The sequence below is a fragment of the Bactrocera latifrons genome, unplaced genomic scaffold, assembly GCF_001853355.1.
Source record: "Bactrocera latifrons isolate USDA-ARS-PBARC rearing strain unplaced genomic scaffold, ASM185335v1 scaffold_11, whole genome shotgun sequence".
NCBI classification, from domain to species: domain Eukaryota; kingdom Metazoa; phylum Arthropoda; class Insecta; order Diptera; family Tephritidae; genus Bactrocera; species Bactrocera latifrons.
Genome location: NW_017534519.1, coordinates 1,928,559 through 1,949,601, shown reverse-complemented (window position 1 = coordinate 1,949,601; position 21,043 = coordinate 1,928,559). Strand labels below are relative to the sequence as shown.

Here is a 21,043-nt window from a genome sequence, read left to right as displayed (position 1 = left end):
GTAATGGAAAAACCATCAACTTCTCTGGGAACGCACATTATATGCCAAATACGCATAAACAAATAGAAGTAAATAAAGCCCTTTTCATGGCTTTATGCAAGTAAACCAGAAACACACAATCACAATGAATTTAATACATCCATTAGGAGTGTAATTCAATTACATTATTATATATGCGTATATCTCATTTTAATTAAAAATATATTTTAAACCAATAATTAAATTGAAATTATACAATTTAAAAATCCTCGTTAATATAAAATTATCAATTCACCAATAACAGCACAGGGGGACACGAACAAAGCAAGAATACACGCTTAGCAAAGACACAATCTACGAACTATTCTCTGAAACACAGAGTAAGTCAACTGAGTTAAGAAACCAAAAGAAATATTTTATTTACAGTTTTTAAATAAATTATTCAATCATCATTATTTAAAATAGAACATTTCCCAACCTACTTATTCAATACTTTGTTATAAATGTATGAATATTTGTAAGACTAAAGAATAAAAATCGTACGCAAGCATAGCTATTACTAATTAGTTATTAATTCCAAATGCGCCACGTGTGTTTCTCTAAAGTATTGATTCTCATTTCTTCTACACTCTGTTGCAAGCTATATTGTAATAGATTTTCACCCCACACCGAACAATTAGAATGTGCTATTTATCACAAACTTACAGCTGGCATCATTCGCTTTCAATTAGAGCTTACACAAATTAGAGAAAAATAACACTAATATTTCTGAGTTAAAAGTGCGTATTTGGCAGTGCATTGCAAACAAAACATCAATTTATTCATCAACTAATTAACTGGGTAATATTATTTAAACGATTCAATTTATATGAAATATAATAATAGATACAAAAACAGTGAATGAAAACAAGTGGCTCTCAGTTGTGGTCGCGCGGAGAGCGCCCAATGTGAATACTCTGTGCACTTTATGTGCTCCAGTTTATACACAATTGTTGTTATTGTAAACTGGCAGCCAACTACACTGCGGTGCTGTTGCTGCTGCCTCTTCTTCTGTTGGGGGGATTATATTGTTGGTGCACTTGGTTGGGGATTCGTCAGCCAAAGAAATGTTATTCAGTCTCTTCCTCACTGCGTACAGTGCATTCACGAGTATATTTTGCTGCGTATTAAGAAAATATTTTTATTGTATTTTATTTGTTTTCAGTTAATCTTATATATAAATCTATATATATATTTATTACTATAAAAAAAAGTGTGAAAAGGATATTTAAGCCGGACAAAACACCACAAACACTCGTCGATTTGAATATAAAGGATTTTGCAAAATGCTACTCAACCGAAACAAGTAATAAGAAAACTTCATAAGTTACATGTGACCCCATTAAAAGCTATATTTATGTATATTATAAACGTCTCTTATATGCCTTAAAAATTAGCATATATGTCGAATTTAATATGTTTCTCTCAAAAATGTGTTAATAATTTGGTAATATGTATATATGTACATATGTAAGTAAGTGTATGGGTGTGTAGTCAGACGTCGGCGCCAGCTCAACCTCCCACTTTCTGCACCTCCATATCGTACGATTAATACGTACGTATGTGTATATAAAAGTGTATATGGAAGTGTACATACATACATATATGCATACCTGCTTTTATACATATTTTCTTCACTTTCCATATGTCCCGGCTAGCTCATCGGCCGTTCGACAAACTTGGCTGCCGTATGAAAAGAATTTCGTTTGTAAATATAAACGCAACAAATGAAATATATATTATTTATTTGCACCCAAACATATGTACATATGTATATTCATATCTACCTTGAAACTGCTTCTTCAACTGCTTTTGGTTGGAGTTTTGTCATATCGTCATATCGCTGCTTTCGCCGTATCATCAAAATTTTTAAACAATTCTTGTTTTTATTGTTCGTACTTATTTTCGCTTTTTGTCCGTCTTCCCGTTCGTATGAGTTTTCTGCAAACTGGGTAATATCATTTACTTGTTTATATACTATACTGTTATAAGTTTTACACAGTCGCACCGCACCTCAATCCCTCAACACACATTTCTACACAGAGTACATGCATATACACATGTATAAATAATCGCTTTTCAGTTTTTCTCGTTTTCTTGAATGTTTTGTGAAGTTATTGTTTTTGTTTTCGTCTAATTTTTCTTTACATGAAATCGTCTTCCAGCAGTTTTTATTGACGCTTTGGAAAAAATTGTAGAAACGTTTGTTCTTAATAATTAAATGCTTGAAATTAGTATATTAAAAGCACTTAGTCACCGCATTGACGGAGATAAAGAGAGTTCTAACAAAATAAGTTTAAAAGCTGAAATGCTCCCCGTTCACAAAGGAGAAACCGAGCAAATCATTTAAGAATAAGTTTATATGTGGACCAAAAATTTTTATACAAGACTGAATAAGTTGAATATTTTAAACGTTCACGTCTCTGAGTGATATTGCCTTCAGAGGTAGTCAGGCATCATGCAAACATCAGATTTTTCCATACTTTGATACACGATCGATTGATTCTCTTTCAGTTATCATGAAATCTTACGCCCACCTTAAGGGCGACACAATAAAAGTACATATATAGTATAATTGTATATACTCTTAAGTTCTCAAAGGTAGAGACTCTGACATGATGCCTTTGATATTTCTTGTTCGCTGTACAGTGCGCTATCTTTAGTAGCTTTACGCCTTCACCGTTTTCCATGCTCTCCCGCACACAGGTTTCAATACGCTCGGATGTGTTGACTCGTATATATTTACTCTTATTTTCTCAACCATCAAATGTGTTCTCTGTTTACTTAGCCCCTTCGATTACTGGCGCTTTTGACTTCTGATTTGGTCACCGGCACCAGGCTAGTTGCTAGCTTCTTTGGCTTTCAGTGTATTTGTTAATTGAAAGCGTACACTTGTTGGTTCCGCAAGAGGCTATACGCACAATGCACAATCGTATAGATACAAATATGGACGATTTTTATACTCTAGTTGTGTCGTTTATCAGTTAATCGCTGGATTCCAAACGAGAACGAATTTGTTTTGCAAACAGTTATCAATCAGTTGGGTTTGTGGTTATCACGCATTGCTACATTTTTCTTCGCGTAGTGCGGCGTTCAAGTGCTCTGGTGTTTTAGTGGTCCCTCTGTGCAATATTATATTATACATATAACGAAAATAGTCTAGCAGAATATACGCAATTAACAAAAGCTTAAGAAATCGTTTTATTGTGATAGTGGCAAATCTTAAACCTGAAATTATACAAATTATTTGTGAATTCTTCAGTTGAAATTGGTTGCGACAGTCTCCGTTTAGAGGTGATTAAAAGCTCTAATGCTTGGTGTAATTGCTTGTCATGTGATGTGAAGAAGTCTTATTACAAAAGCATATAATTGCTTTTAACTTGTGCGAAAATAAAACAGTTTTATACTATATTAGTTAAATAAGACAAATGTTTTTTTACACAGTATATCTTCCATGCCGAGACGTGCTAATTTCTATGCCTAAACATTAACACTTGAACTAAGAATACATAGGAGATATAAGATAAGCAAAACAACTATTCCGAATCTCAGACTTCTACATTAACTCAATAAAGTCTTAACTCAATATTATTGGTTATTCAACGTGTGAACAAATATGAATAGGTAGATAGAATACAGCATGAATATTGTACATGTACATAGAAAAATATGTACTATATTTACTACGAGCACATGTGTCAATAATATATCAATTTTACGACTCATTGCATTTCAATTGTGCATTAAATACAAACATGCAGCTTATCAGTTACATATTTATGTGTATACTGTAATAAGTGGTAACGCTTTTAATCTTGTGAAATTGTGGGATTTTATTACATATCAATTTATTATTTATTTTTAAAAATAATAATATCTAAGAGCCAAGTCAGTTAATCTATAATTTTCATTCTTTTCTTAACCACATAACATTTTTGGGTAATGTACATCAACCTGTTCCAGAAATCTTTCGAAAAATCTAAATCATGAAAGCTCGACTGACTCGAATTTCATTCTCTGCATTTGGGAGGCAGCTCCTAATTAAATTTATTTAAAGTTGAAATACAAACTTTCCTGCTGATAATTTTTACACAGTGTTTCAAATGAATTAATATTTTTCGCAGGCTTTGCATCTAATTCGTACAAGAATCAAGTGTGTGCAGCGCTTCGCATTGTGAACAATTATCGCTAAATGGACTTAAAAGTCAATGGTCAGTGAACTTTTGCCAACCTTGGCTTAATTCGTATTGTCATAAAATAATAACAAATATATGTGAAACAATATGTTTCCTTTCAAGAACTTGATTTTGATCGTTCAGTTTGTATGGCAGCTGTATGCTATTCTGGTCTGATAGCGGAAAGCGATTCCGCCAAATGAGCAGCTTCTTGCAGAGAAGAGAATGTATGCAAAATTTCAGAACAAGATCTCTAAAACTTGGAGACTAGACGACGTACAGACAGACATGGCTAAATCAGATCAGCTAAACTTAATATATCCTGTTCATGGTATAATGAATATTAAACCAAATAATCACACAGATTATGATTTCTAAAATTAAGTAGACCAGACGATCTTAACATTATTTTTTATTGTATGGAGAAATTCAAATTTTTCAGGTTTCCAGAGAACGAGCTGTTCTGATGGGGATGGGAGTAAATGAGAGATTTTTGCATATATGACATAAGTTCCGTATGTCAACGCTATTTCTTTGCTTTTACAATTTCTTTCCCACTATACTAGTGAAAAGTTCGAGAGTTGATAACTTATCACCCAAGCATGTGGTAGAAATAGACGACAGAAAACTAAATAAAAATTTGTTACGTATACGTAATGTTTATATACTTAAGCGCAGAAGTGAGTGTGGGGATTTGTTGGCCCTCATTCAGTTGTCGCCTAGTGGCCATTGACTGTCGTAATTAGTGTTGTTTGTTGCTTAGAATAGAGGAAAAAACGTGTTCGGCATCATGATAAAATATGATACAGATAGCAGAGCAGTAGAAACAAGAGAAAAAGTGTTGGCGCACACGGCACAGCAATGGTAAAGCCAAGTGAATGAGACCGAAACCCAACCGGGTAGCTACACCAAGAGTAAACAATAATCCCTCAATCCATGCTGATATGACGCCTGGCAGCCAGTCAAAAGTTGTTTCGCTCAAATGCAAGTGTATTTCGTACATGACTAACAAGCCGGCATGGATATTTGTTATTGTTTCGTTCTGTTTTTTTTTCAATTTATTTTTGACGCCCCTTCTATATAGAGACAGGAATTACGAGTGAAGCACATGGTGGCGAGATAATGCCACGAAATGAGGGGCACAACTGTTTGGCGGTAATACGTCGACGCTTACAGCAAGTATGGTCGATTAATCGCATTCTCTAGGTTGACATTTGTTAATGTGTTGGCTTTGCTAATCTCGTTCCCACCAGCCTTCCTTAACACAGCTATTAATTAATAGCTGCATGTTTTGACTGCCCGTCCATCTGTCTGCCTGATAATAATTATCTCAAAATATCTTGTTTTATACACTTGTTTCTGTTTCTAAGTGCATACCAATGTTTGTATGCATGTATGTACTTATGTGCGCCACTTCATTTCGCAATATGCATAGCAAACTCATCGTGATATTCAACAATTTTTGCGTACACTGAGAGACTTAGGCGGCAAGTTTCTTCCGATTTCTTGAATAATGTCATTTTTTCACCCCATTAAGTACTATAACAAACACAATGACACAGTGTGGGATCTTACGGTTTTTTAATGTTTTTTCTCACCCTTGGCAGTTTATTTATTTCATTTGTTTTTCTAGTGGCAGAAACATTATCCAAATACTTTTGAGAAACGATCTCGTGTTTTTGTGTTTTTTATACGTATTTTACTTAAGAAATAAATTAAAACAATATATTAAATTCTATGTACATACTTTAATAATCACCGATTTATTTAAAAAAAAATGTTTCTTGATCTCGTAGCCGATCTCTAGAAGGACCTACGAAAAATGGTTTCTGCTCAAAATGATCAAAACTGAAAACTGAAAATTTTGTATTGCAATAGTAAAATTCGGCTAATGTTCGAATGACTAGTCAAAATCTTGAATATTGTCTAAACGATGGCTTCAATAAAAAGGTGTTTTTGTTATAAATTTTACACTTCAGGCTTATAAAATTATAAAAAATAAAAATAAATCTTCGGTCATCACCTGACAAATTCGTCTAAAAAAGTCGTGCGAGAATTTCTATGCAATTGAAATTTCCTCACTGATTCTGAAAAGATCTGTTTCGAAAGCAAAAGCCGGATCAAACTAAATTTATAATATTCGACTTGTGCGAGAATTTCAATTAATTCACTCTCGTCACGCAGAGGCGTAATATACAATTCCATACATATTTATTACGACCAGCTGCGGTTTTGTTGGCTGCAATACGCAGAAATCGCCAACAAAGGTAGAATAAACAAGTCGACGTAAATGAAAACTATTATTTTGCTTTTTGATCGTTAAATGAATAGCGACGTCAAAGAACTAGACATCAGCTGAGGCTTCCTTAACGCCAGATATGCGAAGATAAATTTATGCAATACTTGAAATGCCAAAATGTTTTGTATGCATTCATGTATTATATATGTATGTACATATATACATATGTACATATCTAAGTGTGCCAAACATGCATATATGTATACATATGTATGTAAGTACAGCTGCGGTAAATTCTTAGTAGTGTGCAAACGTAGAAGGGGAACTGTTAAAAAAGTATGCGATACCGCCTTTATAAAAAAAATATATTTTATACCATAAAAGGCCTAGCAGTATGAAAAATAAATTACAAAAAAAAAAGCTAATTTCAATAAATATGTACATATGTAAAAAAAAAATTATAAGGGATTTCTGCGGTCAAAAACTTGGGAGTTGTAACAAACTAAACCTGAAATTTCGACAAAAAGTTAATAAAATTTATATATTTTTTCCAAATTGGATATGGTCTTTCTATGAAATGAGTATTTAGTTGCGTGACCTTAATTTTTTAGTATTGTAGCACAACGTCGTGGACATGTTTTTGTCAGCTACATACTCCTAGACATCTGCCCACAATTTTTCGATTGTTTTGATATCATGGAACTGTGGCGGCCACTCTCACCGACATTGCTGGATTCCTTTCACGTTTTTTTATTACTTAGTTGGTACCTGATAGCGTTACGTGCCATTGTGGGTGAGCAACCAATAATATTTTGGACTTCGACATTAGTTTTGCCCTCAGAAATCAATTTTTTTATCATTGTGGGTGAGCAACCAACATCTAAAGCTAACGGATTTTAAAGTGAATCCCAAAAAAGACAAAAAAATATTTTATAAAAAGTACCACGTAAATTAAAAGAATGCCTAGCACTACTAAAAATTTGCCCGCAACTGTATATAAGATACACAACAGGCAGCGACTCTGAGATGCATTCTAAATTTAATGTACACAATCATTGGCAGGCACACAAGCTCATCTGCACACACTTTCAAAGTAAACAAAATATGCGTAACGTTTGTTTATTTATTTGCTTAATGAGATATTTGTTTTCATAGAGAAAATTTATTTGCGCAAAAAGTGTATAATAATTATTAATAGCGTTCAAATTTCTTGCATAGAAAAGGTAACGAAGCGTAATGGATTAATTAAAAAATCGTATATTGAAATTTAACTATAATTTTTCGAGCGAAAAATTTGTTATTCTATCTACTTGCACACCGTCCGTCTCCCTGCGGTTTTCGTCAACGATGGTCGACATCAAAGCTGCCCGACTTGCGATCCAAACTACCGCGCGTCAGCTGATTGAGATCAATAATGGATAAATACGGCTTCGGTGGCACATTCAGCGGCTGCTCGAAGGTCACCGATTTGCCTGACTTTTCAGCCGTTGCCGCACGTGCTGGCTGATACGCATGCGCTCTGCCAGCACCACCAAAATCGCCCAGGTGATCGTATTTCGTCGACTTGAGCGCCAGCAGTGCGTATTGATCGTGCGTCACCGCCGAACTGCCGTGCATGCGTCGGTAATTACGGTAGCCACTGAAAAGACTGCTACCCGGCGCTATGGGGCGTGTAGGTGAAAAGCCGCCCTCGTCGGACGAGCCCCCACCAGAGTCGTAATGAATTGAGAGGTTCGTGTACGCAATCGGTGCATAACAGCGCGTTGTCTTCGGTCGTGGCTTCACTTCGTATCGTGTACGCGAGCGGGAACGTGAGTGATGCGTACGCGGGCGATTGCGCCGACGTAAACGCGCCTCAGATACCACGGGCGTGGGCAACACATTGATGAAACGGTAGTAGTGAAGGAAGGTGCGCGCCAAATTGCGGCCACAACGGTAATCTGGGTAATGAATAATTAAAAATTTAAGAGAGAGTGTGATCAATTATTTATGCACTTGTTTCGCTTACAGCCATCTTCGTTGTAGAGCGCAACAGTTTTGCCATCCTTTAAGTAGTGACCACTCATGGACACCTCGACGGTATAGGCGTTCACCGTATCGCTGAGCCGCTCACAGAAATAACGGCGCGCACAACCAACTTTCTTCTCGTCCGCATTATACATTGTATTCTCGGCCACGTAGTCGGGCGCGTTGGCGGCGAACAAACGTGGAAACACCAAATGGCGCTCATGTCGGTAAACATCCTCGTATGTGTTGCCGTAAATAAAGCAGCCATGCAAACTGGGATTCGCATGCAGGTCAATCACGAAGTCAATCTGATAAATCTGCAATAAAAACACACATCTGCTGAATGAATGTGAGCTTTATATTGAGACGGTTAGCGAACGCACGTCAGAGTTGTCGAGTTCCTTAAGCATATTCCTTACGGCATACAGCGTGGGATGAGAAAACTCAGTGGCTACATGCCAAGTGCGATTCAAATCCTGTCCAATCAAATTGCAGCGGTTGTTGCCCAAAAAGACACCGTCCGGATTTACCATCGGCACTATCTTAAAGACGAAATTATCGCGTAGCACAACGGCAATCGGGTGATTGCTCGTAATAAACTCAATAAATCCTTGGCACATAAAGGAGGCTGGCGCATCTCCGGGATGTACACGACATAAAATTACTATGATGCGTATGAATCCGCGATCCAGGCGCGACGCTTTTGTTTTGGCGGTAACGTGGTCAATAGTGAGCAGGTCAAGATTTCGCTTTTGCTGTACAAAATATTATAAAGAAATTAATTTGCTGGTTCAGAAGAACACTAATTGCTGAGCAACCCTAAAAAGGTAGTCCGGAGTCCGGAGTCCGGAGGATCATTGGAATTATTTCTTACCACACTCTTTGTCAGCACGCTGCGTACGAATCGTTGCTCCGTCTGTCGGGCGTCGATCACATTCAAATACGATTGAAGCCGCGAGTAACTGTAGGGCGGTGCAACTGCAAATTGATACACGTCATCTTCCTTGTCGAAAGAGAATGCAAAACTCAGCACATAATGATTCTGGTGCAACAACGAGCGATAGTAGAAAACATTCTTCTTTGGCAAGCGTTGCCATTTGGGCCGACTGGAAGACTTCACCAGCGGCACCAGCGAAGAATTGAACAAATTGCGCGGGTTACTTATGTTGACGATATTGAAAAGAACGCGCTGATCTTGCCTCACATTGTCCACAGTGAAATTGAACCAGAAACGAAAGCGAGGATTACAAGTGTCCGGCCGTAAAAACAAATCGTACTCGAAATCGCCAATCAGCTCGGCTTTGCCAAGGTTCCCCGTCTCGAAGGCAGCGTCAAAACAAAGGTGCCCGCGTTTGGCTTTGCCACTCTGTCCGGGTGGGCGGATGATCACGCGTGAGACATTACCAAGACCACCTTCGCCATCGCTGTCCTCGCTATCTACAGGTAGAAAGAGAATTGAGCAGAAAGTTAATGAAAATATTTTAAGAAAATAATGTATGTATATTTTAAATTGCGCTTCACTCTACCCTCGTTCATGCGCTCGTACATGCTTGTATGCTTCAAAGGATCGCAAGCCATACCGAACATCATGTTTGGAAAACTATTGTGTTACTTTATTCTAAGTACCAAGAAAACAACCGTTAAGCAGCTCGGCTAAACTTCATCTAACCTCCATGGAATTAGCAGCCACTTCAATAAGCGACCACCAAAAACAATAACCAACCTCAAGAGGTGTTTTTTTTTTTTTTCAATTATGATTTTCTAACCTCCAACACTGGCGTACGTGTATGCTACACACACGCAGAAATCTACATACCTCGGCATTTGGGTATAAGGTGGAGCACCAATGGTTAAGACAGTTTTCTTGAGGTGCTCCTCCTGCAGCGCGTGCAACAAGCTGACATGACAGCGGAAATGCGGCACTAAGTCCCTCACGCTCGACGTCGCATGCAACATCAGTTCTTCGCTGACTTGCTGACTCTTGTTAGGCACTCTTAATATGCATACAAATGGTGTCAGTAGTTAAATGGGCATAAGTGTTACATTGCCTCTCCCACGGCATTCGCTAACGTTTCTTTGCGTTAAAGCGCCGTTAGGTGCTATGTGCGTGCCGATTATCGCGGTTTTAGCACTTTCACATTATGCGATTGCTTTCTGAAATTCACCTGTAATCGCTTTTATGATCTCTTAGTCCCTCTTATGCGACTGTTTAGCCGTTTCTTATAGGCAAATAGGGTGCGAAAATTCAATAAATATGCAAATATTTTATGCCAATACTCAATGAATTAAAGATAATAAAAGTCAAATTTGTAGCATAAAAAGATACCAACTATTCAGTATATATTATATATGTATATGTATATTATATTCCTTGTTATGTGCCTGCAAATCAAAGTATTTTTAAAGAAGAAAGCGAGTTGGATACATCTTTACAGCTTTGACTGGCATGTCACTGAGAATGCTCTATGTCTCCTAAACAAGGAACAACGAATTACGAATGAATTAATACCTACGCATACTATTTCAAGCATATAAATGGGAATATTCTGATAAATGATTTATATTCATTTTATTTTGTTAGCCTGACACATTTTATTATTAGTTAAAACGTTTACATCTATACATTTTTCAACAGTTTAGACATTTCTAAGGTCATGTAATGACAGCATATTCTAAAATATATCCGAAGACAAAAAAAATTCGTTTAATTATAATATTATTTTTTGTTTTGCTATGAGCCAAAAATCATTTTAATTAGAATGAAACGAAAAGTAATTTATTGACCAAGGATAAATTCAAAGAGGATATTTTCCACATTTTTTCCGCTCTATTGTTTTTACAAAATTTTTGAAGATTTATTTCTTAAGGTTTGAACTAAAAAATTGGTTTACTTACAACCTAATCAAATTGACAGCTCCGCTATACATCGATTCTAGCCTATTTATTAGCTTGAACTGTAAAGGAATACTCGCAAGGTTTTCATGAAATTTCCTTGCACCAAAATTAGTAATTTGGTGATTTCAGATTTATATGACTAATTAAACTAATATTAAAATATTGTACTCATGAAAAAATGTAAATTTATTTATTGTATTTTTTATACCTCTACAATGACCGTTTGCAAACTCACCTGAATCACCCATTTTCCTTTGATACCTAGTCTAAGCCATCGCAGTGTTAAAACATGCCACTTTGAGATTTGTTTTTCTTTGAATTTAATTTACTTATTGGACATAACACCGTGCCGGAGGCGCTCCTCAATACCCCTGGCACGCTGACACGCTCTCGAGGAGCAGGAGTAGGATGCACTGCCACCGCCGCAACCGCAAATGAAAGGCCTCTTCAGTCTAAGCAAAAGATTTTTTCGCCACTTGACTTATGAATTCGCGTGCTAGTCGTAAATTTTAATTTTGCATTTTTTCGCACTCACTCAGCACATATATTTGTCAGCATTTTATGCTAAAAATAACTGCCGCAACGCCTCACAAACGCGCACCACCGAACACCAAGCTCGTACCACCTTTCAACGTGCTGCCGAAATCACGTGTGCGGTTATGCGCTTTGTCTAAGACTCATATAGATTTGTACAAATGCAATCGCCAGGTACTCAGTTATCCTTCGTGAAGTGTTCGTCTCTTGCTTAGTGGCTGCAGCGCCAGCATTAGATCGCGACCGCAGGATAACCAAATCAACGTTTGACTTTAAGGGGGTTTTGCACTTTTGTGCCAGTTTCAGTTGCACTTCCGACAGCTTCACGCAACATACACGCCAAAGGCAGGCGACAGACCGCACGACTATGTCTTTTCTCGGTGAGTGGCGTTGTTTGGTCGATATTGAAAGTTTCAGGCCCAGCGCAACGTCACTTGGTTACCCCTCACATATGTGGGCTAAGTGTCGGTATTCGCTCGCATTCCATTGCTCTTGGTGACTGCTCGTATTTAGTTACTATTGTTGCATTTCACCGTGTACTGCGCTAGTCAGTGTATTAAACACAATAAATAAGCGTCTTTATTTCAAAGTTGAACAGTCTCCACCTCGTCCGTTAATAGGTCCGCTCTATGGGTGTGTGTGCTATGCTGTGCAGTGCGAAGCGCAAGTTCTGTAGTATCATGACTGGAGCAAACTTTTAACGAAGCAATTTAATTGCTTACACATTGGCCCAGTCACGCTTTGGCTAGTAGTTTGGCTAACACAATAGCGCTACCTTCGTTCGGCAGAAGGTGCGTGATGTTCGTTGGAACTTGATGAATTTTGATTGATCTCAAAAATCCATTAATTTCATTTTTATGGCATTGTTTATTAGTTTTGTTTGCAGAAACTAGTTTTGTTTTGAATATACAGTGCGTGACTAAAGCTTGGTACACAACGTTCCTTGCGAGGAAACACTGGCCTCAATGGAACTAGAGGTCATTCTGAGAATGTGTGATCAGATTTTTTTCAATTTGCAAATTATATTCAATTACATACATATATAAAATTGTGTCGATAGCCAAAAAACAATAAATTGTATAAAGCATTTTAACTCGTAATGTCAAAATCAGCTGTTTTGTTAATTTTTTGTAAATTAAAATAAATTTCACAATGAACATGCGTTTTTGAGCGATAACTGAATCCTGTTAGATTAAATCATCAATGGATTAAAATAATTAAAATGTAAACAAAACAGTCATGATAAAAACGACAATGTTTACTTGACATTTGCATTGAAAAATATTTCTTCATAAGAAAAGCGTGCTTTCAAGTAACACGATCATGGACCTTATATTATAATGAATTCATGGTTTTTGCATGATATATGCAAGATTTTTATATATATAGGGAAATCGTTGAACAGAGCTTGTTTAAATTAAGTTAATTTATTGACAGATTGCACTATGGGCTTGTGAGCGAGTTTATTTTTTTTATCTAAGATTTCAAAAATATTCCATTTTCTCATACATAAATATAATAGGCGAAAAGTCGAAGTTTCCAATATAAAACATGTGCTTAACTGTAACCATGACAGCCATTGACTTGGCTAGTTCATGTCTCCTTGGTACTAGTGCTGTAAGTGTGCTTCCAAATAAAAGGAACGCCTTCCATTGAACGAGTGTTTTCTTAAAGAAATTAAAAGCAATAAGTTGCTACTCTTTGTGAAGTTATTGTGCTATTTATGTAACACTTAATATCCGTGGCATATTGACATAAACTAATAAACGTTCTTATTATCCTGTGCTGCTCGTGCACGTGACCTTCATGTAATAAAGAGCGGCACAATCAAACACCCATTGGCTTCGGCGCACCCACACAGAAGAGAATGATTGTTTGGAATAGGTATGTAGGTGTGTTTATGTATGTGCTTGACTTCGACACAGTCGCCTCCATGTATTTTATTGACCTACCTCTGACATTTCTTATTGGCTTTGGCTTTGACTTTCGATGGCTTTGGCATGTGCCATGAGCCAGCGTGGCATTGCATTTGTTGTAGTGTATCCAAGAGTAAACATTGTGACTAGAAAGACATCCATTCATAATTTGTCGCGCATTATGTTGTAAATAGATAATAACCAGAAATATAAAAATACACCACATATTGAGTTCACCGCTTTACTCCTGTTGCTCGTTATTGATTGTGTAGAAGAAATGGCATTGTTGTGAAATTCTAACGTTTTCTACTCTTATTTCTACAGATTGGGCAGCGTGCGTCCACCGAAGCGTTGCAGAAGCGAAATGGATACGTCATCCGCTTCGGATATTGTGCTGATCCATGGCAACTCACATCCAGATCTAGCCAATAAAGTGGCCGAGCGCATGGGCATAAAGAGCGGCGGTTGCTCCGTATTCCACAAAACGAATCGCGAAACGATGGTGGAGATCGGCGACTCGGTGCGCGGCAAAGACATCTACATCATACAAACTGGCACTAAGTAAGTTTACATAGTACATTTCCGTTAACTAGTTTGTCCAATGATTTCTCCATACTTCCGTAGAGATGCCAATAACAACATCATGGAACTGCTGATTATGGCGTATGCTTGCAGAACATCTTCGGCGCGCTCCATAGTTGGCGTTATACCATATCTCCCGTACTCGAAACAATGTAAAATGCGTAAACGCGGTTGTATCGTGTCGAAGTTGTTGGCGAAGGTTTCTACATGCTTCACGAAAAAGAAAAGTGTTGGATATTCGTTTGTTGTTAGGTGGTGGGAAGTGCAGGGCAGTGCAAAATTTCTTGAGCAGCCAATTTGAATTTGATTTTCACACATTTAACTCTCCTTTTTGGTTTATGCTAACATATTTTCTTAAAAACATTAATATTTTCACAAAATATTGTGCCGCGAAAAAGAACATAAGTATGTATTTGAAACTGTTCCTTCTGTTTGTCAAGTGTCAAGTTAAACCTAAAATAATAATTGTTCTCATTCAACGTTAATTCAGCAAACACTACTAATTAGCAACTTATTGTGCTAAAATGTGTGTATTTAAACGTACAAATATAGCATACACACATATATAAACTTGCCTCGCAATGCCAACTCCGTTTAACAAATAATTTTCCTTTTTTGTTTTTTTGGTCAGGTCATTCCAACACTTTTCGCCATAATTCATTAACGCTTCCATTATTCCTTTTATTATATGCTTTTGCATTTTTAGATGCTGTGCACCTCCGGCTTAACGCATATTATTACAATGGATTTGCACCAAAAAGAGATACAAGGATTTTTCGATATACCAGTCGATAATTTGCGCGCTTCACCATTTCTGTTGCAATATATACAGGAGAGTGTATGTGCAATTTTTGATATTACATTAAATGTGTACCACTAGAGTATTTAGCTAGATCAGAATATTTATAAAATTAGTGTCAATAGCTTTAAATTGCCTAATCTTTTTTGAAGCTAACGAATATTAATTACATTTTTTTAATTATCCCCGAAATCTTGCACTTTATTGGCTAGTTAAAGAACCGAGAAATATATGTATATATGCTTGGCATAGATTAATTTCCTATCTAATTATAGCCATGGTGCAATTAAGTGCAAACTAAGTTGTGCTATTTTTATATTGGCTAGCAACTTGAAAAAGTTTAGTTTTCCAAAAGTCGTAAAATTTTAATTTTAATTCTAGATATGTATATAGAATATCTAACTCCCTGGTATTGAAATGTTTTCGAATTATAACTGAGCACTTAACAGAATTATAATTTTAATTTAAATATTTTATATTTTTTAAATAAGAACCTCAACTGCCACTTTGATATTTTATAGATCTGAATACGATAGCTCATGCACAAGCTATTACATTTCCTTTGGCTGATATGAAGACTTTTTTAAAATCAGAACTATGCGAAATCGTATTGACTTGGAAAAAGCAAAGATAAATATTAGATGTAAATTAAGATGATTTCTTTTAGCCAACATACCGATAACTGTTATGCAACTTAATCTTCTGTTCTTCATTATTTCTTTACAGACTTGTAAACTATGAAATAATTAATTTCAATTACTTATTAGCTTTATCTAATTTAGACATAACCGTATGTTTTCGATATCGAAATTCGGACTGTCACAGTTTTTTAACATTCTCTTTTAGCTTGGACAATTTTGCACAAATACTTTTGTTGTATATAGGCAGGGAATTGAGTTAGAGGGAATCAACACACAAATATAGTTTCTAAATATTGCTGACTCGTGAATTTCGTATCATACAGTTTCCATTTATGATTTCGAAAGTCACAATTCGGTTATTTTAGAAACAATCTAATTTGGCGCGATCAGCAGTGTAAAAAGCACAAATTCCTTTCCGAGCCGGGAATTTTGGACATTTTTAGTCTGCTGTTCAAACCAAATGCTTGAGAAATCCGAAGAAAGCAAATCAGAATAAGCATTCAAAATAACCAATTGTTTAACCCAAATGTGTCATGTGGCTTTTCATTACTGTTATAAACGATAACAATAGACTTCTACGGATCTGTACTGTAACCATTTAATTTCACTTACCGTTTTAGCTTAAAACTCTAGCTAAGAAATTTCAAAACCTCAAAATATATTTATATGGAAAGATAAGTAAATTATTCGACATTTAAATGACTGCCATTTTCTCTGCAATATTATTGGTTCATTCCTTCATTATTTCTATACTTATGGAAAGTGTTTTATTGTTATTGGTATTGAAAATTAGTGGCAGCATAGCAAGTATTAAGTCATCGAGACGTATACTTAAAGCAGAAATTGTTGAAAGACTTTAGAATTTAGTAAATACCAACAACACTCTTGCAGATCCCTGACTATCGCAATTCGGTGATTGTGGCGCGTAATCCCAACAGCGCAAAGAAGGCGACCTCATACGCTGAGCGCTTGCGGCTCGCCATAGCAGTCATACACGGTGAACAGAAGGAGGCCGAAAGTGACGAGGTGGATGGACGCTATTCGCCGCCCCCCGTGAGGTGAGTCAGCGAACATTTTGTGTAGAGATATTTCACGTTTGCACTATCACAGCTAACTGGAACGAGTGTACTTTCCACATTTTATATGTATGAATGCAATTTTATATTACAAGTCATAAATGAGCACATACTCATTGCCAAACTTATTACTAATTGCTTAATCATTATTTTAAATTTTATTTTTTCGCATATCATTGGTGTAATGAAAACTGGAATTATTGCTGAAATTCTAAATCTTTCTATAGAATTAATATTGTTTACGATTAGGCTGTAGTATGTTCTCCTTGGAGTAGATGTTGTCATTTTTTTAAATGAAGTGTTCAAGGTTTGTTCGAGGTCTGTAATAATGACCGCGAATTCCGGCGAAACAGCACGCGCTTTTTGAAGATTTAAGCTTTTGCAAACATTTTGCAATTAAAAACTGAAATAAAGTGTCGAATTAAAGGGCACACCTGGTGTGACAGCCTAAAAATGCGATTTTTGAGAATTGAAAAAGAAACGGCTGTATTTATACATATTTTAAGAACGCTCAGTAACTTTTTTGATGAAAAAATTTAATATTTTTCGAGTCTTGCATTGAAGTGAATCCAGTCTCCTCCATGGATGAATCCTAAAAACAGATCTTTCTAGGAATTAATATTCGAAAAATTACCCACTTTCGGAAAAAATCAGAGACTGGCAAAGTGGAAGTTTCATTTTACCCAATAATTTGTTTTTGTTTTTGTTGTGCCTGCCAAAACTAAATTTTTAATGAGATCGAGAAACGGGTTGTGGCTCCGGGTAATCAGTCTATTCGAAATATAAATCGAAATCCGCGTCTAAATATAAACTGATAGAGCTCATTGAAGCATACAGGTTAAATTTGGAATCCTGCAACTCGAAAATATTCATTTAAAATTATGGTATATAATTTTTAAAGGTGAGAACTGCCAAAATATGAGATAAATCGGTATTTTAAAAACATCACTCTAGGTGAGCCCCTTAACGGAATGTAACTGTGCTAATTACATACATTCCATGAAACAAACGATTGTCGAATTTATTTCGGTTATTCGTGACCTTGTGATTTTCATTTTAACCTCACTTTTTCCACCCTTTTGTGTGTCTGATGTGTTCATATTTTAGACCGCTCATTTTATGTAAATAATGCGCTTACATTGCAACTCATAGCTTCAAAAAACATTAACTGTCTGTAAATAGATTTTAAAATGGAAAATACGGATTCTAATATAACCACTTCTCTTCTTATATTTTCCTTTAACCGCCTTTATATTGAAAATTATTACTTCTATGACTTCTGCAAAGTACATTTCAACTTCCAAATTCTTGAACTAAGTATGTACGAGTACAAAATGACCGACTATTAATTAGTTTTTAAATGATTTTGTTGGTTTTGAGTTTTGCAATAAGAAAAGAAATGTTCTAATTTGCTTGTTTTCGAATAATTTGACTTGACTTTGCATGCGATAAAAATGTTAAAACGTAATAATTCAATGTTTTTAATTCTTTCGATTTCGAATTCGCAATTCTGTCAATTATGCATGCCTCAACTAGTTCTCGTAGATTTTGAGATTTTGAGAATGGAAAATATGATAAGGCCAAAGTGTTCGGACTCAGCTTTCACAAATCTTAGGCACACATCGCAGCACAAACCACCGCATTTTTTCAGCTGAAAAGTAAGAATTTTTACAAACACACACATATGCATTTAGAGACCTCACACTGGATTTACATTGTAGTGGTATGAGAGTTTAAATTTTGTTTGAATTGGCTGTTTGTTATTGCGATTTTGTTCCCTATTTATGTATTTATTCTAAGAGCTCACTTTAGTCTGCCAATATGGTAAAATTTTTGCTGCTTCTTTTATATTACTTTTTATTGGCACTTTTTCAGTATTTTATAAAATTTTTGGAACACAACGCACACCCGAAAAATGTATTTTTATTTATTCAAGCCATACTTCTTCAAAAATAAATTTCAAAAACACAGATCTTATATTACCGAAATTAAGTTTAAAATAATTATCAAATGAAATACTTGAGTAATTATAATGCTAAGATTATATAGTGGTGCGATTACCAAAATAACTTAAAAAAAGTCATTTTTTAGTGAAATTCATTATTTGATATGTGAAAAGTTGATTTTTATTACCTCCAACCACTTTCAGAAATTTTATTTACTGTTGCAAAGTAACAAATATCGAACAATATGTGTAAGCTAAGTCTGTCTTTAAGTGAAAATATAAATTTCATCCGACTAAAGTTCTCAACTAAGGTTACCCTAACCTTATTATACCTTATACCTAACCTTATATAACCAAGTTGAATAAATATTAGCAGTTGTTTTAGGTGACCACACCTCACAGTAGTCAAATCGGCTCAAACTTATATTTTAATTAGTTCGTTGAATTGCAGTTCTTACCGTTATGTTGCTAATTTTGATTTTAAGTACAGTTACTTGATGTTTTGAATTTTGAGTATATGTTGAAAAGTTTTATTTTTTTGCTAAATATACGCCCTTTTCGTATATAAGTATCATAGACTTAAAAGAAATTTTATTATCTACCAGAAACGAAACGAAAACGAACAAAATTTTTTTCTTTATCTGTTTATCAGTACATATAGCGATTTAATAGGAAATACAGTTGAAATGTGCTCCTGTTCTCCTAGGTTTGTATTGATTTTCTTTTTAAAAAACTTATAACGGTAAATATGTATATTTTATACGCATTTCTCTCCTTGGTTTCACACTTGACATCAAATGGAAAATTTCAAATTTTTGCTTTACTTAAACGACTCATTTCGTACAACATTCTCTAAATTCTCATAACAAAAACTCGCTCTCTCTCATACTCTCATAACAAAAACGATTATTTCCTCCATCACTTCATTCATACAAATTAAACCTACAATATAATCATTGCACAACATAACAATAACTTTACCACAACAACAATAATACAAAACACCACTGGCAACTTCCAATTCACCACTACAGCAACAGCAGAGCGCGCACCATCAGCGTGTCGGTGGGCGTGCCAGAACACCCACCCAAGGTCAAACCGCCGCTAACCATTGTGGGCGATGTCAAGGGACGCATAGCCATCATGGTGGTAAGTATTTGACGTCGCAAATGCTGGAGTCGGTTATTAAACGCCTTCGTTTCATACCCGCAGGACGACCTAATCGACGATGTGCAGGCTTTTGTTGATGCGGCCGCGTTGCTGAAGGAGAACGGTGCATGCAAAATTTACTTATTGGCTACACACGGTCTGCTCAGTTCGGATGCACCCAGACTGATCGAGGAGTCGTCAATCGATGAGGTGAGTAAAAGCCTGAAATAAGCACTTGAAGAGTCTGACACTTACGTTGTTTTCCACACAGGTTGTTGTTACCAATACCATTCCACATGAGATTCAAAAGCTGCAGTGTCACAAAATCAAAACGATTGACATTTCCATTCTGATTGCCGAGGCTATACGTCGCATACACAATAAGGAGTCCATGTCATATCTTTTCCGCAATGTTACGCTGGAGGACTAAATGTGTGCACAGCTTAACCGTTTTTCTAAAGACAATATCCGTTGATGTTGTCCCTCATAATTATGTTCAAACAAAAGTGATGATATCGGTGATGGTGGACGCTCTTTATGCTCTTTATAGAAAAGCGTGCACAAATCTTTCTTTCAAACACATTGTAGAACATTATCATTGTTGTTAATGTAAGACATTTTTGTTTTAATTTTCTAAATTTACCGTTAGTTACTTGCCATGTGTGACTAGTTTATTAAAACTCTTCCTAACCTTAAAAGTTAAAAAGCTGTAAAGTGTATTACGAAGCCAGCAGAGTTTCCGTTAAAATGAGTAAAATGAAAGAAATGTATTTCAAAAGCGTCAGGCATTGATGATAGTCCCCATAGTTTCCAATATCACAAACCCTTTTATATTGTAAATTAAATTGTAAATTGAAGAACGTGTTTATTTCCGCATTACGGCAAAATGTCATTGTACCCCATTCTCGTATTGAATATTGTGAATAAATAAAAAACACTTATACAGGCATAATTACATATATGCTAATTATAAATATTGCGATTGAAGATGTTCTCGAGAGCATTGTAGAAATAATCAGCTTTATTTTACTAATAAACACACACTTCTAAGAATTGTTAAAAAATAA

At 35.7% G+C, this 21,043-nt stretch overlaps 2 protein-coding genes across 6 annotated transcripts; one reads left to right on the top strand and one right to left on the bottom strand.

The window, feature by feature from the left end:
- The first annotated feature begins 691 nt into the window (after nucleotides 1-691).
- Nucleotides 692-21,043, top strand: LOC108972836 (phosphoribosyl pyrophosphate synthase-associated protein 2). 4 transcript variants are annotated; one of them, XM_018939700.1, is made up of 9 exons: nucleotides 692-819; nucleotides 14,109-14,345; nucleotides 14,409-14,565; nucleotides 15,073-15,204; nucleotides 16,698-16,864; nucleotides 19,480-19,533; nucleotides 19,862-19,976; nucleotides 20,040-20,186; nucleotides 20,248-21,043. In XM_018939700.1, exons 2-9 carry the CDS (start codon nucleotides 14,149-14,151, stop codon nucleotides 20,404-20,406), a joined length of 1,128 nt encoding a protein of 375 aa, XP_018795245.1. In that variant the 5' UTR covers nucleotides 692-819; nucleotides 14,109-14,148; the 3' UTR covers nucleotides 20,407-21,043. The 4 variants fall into 4 exon arrangements, with proteins under 4 accessions (XP_018795245.1, XP_018795222.1, XP_018795231.1 ...); XM_018939677.1 differs by lacking the exon at nucleotides 692-819 and adding an exon at nucleotides 1,091-1,324; XM_018939692.1 differs by lacking the exon at nucleotides 692-819 and adding an exon at nucleotides 2,907-3,312.
- LOC108972825 (cytosolic carboxypeptidase 6) lies at nucleotides 7,641-12,880 on the bottom strand. 2 transcript variants are annotated; one of them, XM_018939656.1, is made up of 5 exons: nucleotides 11,570-12,880; nucleotides 9,314-9,876; nucleotides 8,823-9,194; nucleotides 8,441-8,756; nucleotides 7,641-8,372 (listed from the first exon to the last, which is right to left on the bottom strand). In XM_018939656.1, the coding sequence occupies exons 1-5, from the start codon at nucleotides 11,580-11,582 to the stop codon at nucleotides 7,774-7,776; spliced, it is 1,863 nt and encodes a 620-aa protein (XP_018795201.1). In that variant the 5' UTR covers nucleotides 11,583-12,880; the 3' UTR covers nucleotides 7,641-7,773. The 2 variants fall into 2 exon arrangements, with proteins under 2 accessions (XP_018795201.1, XP_018795210.1); XM_018939665.1 differs by lacking the exon at nucleotides 11,570-12,880 and adding an exon at nucleotides 9,966-10,647.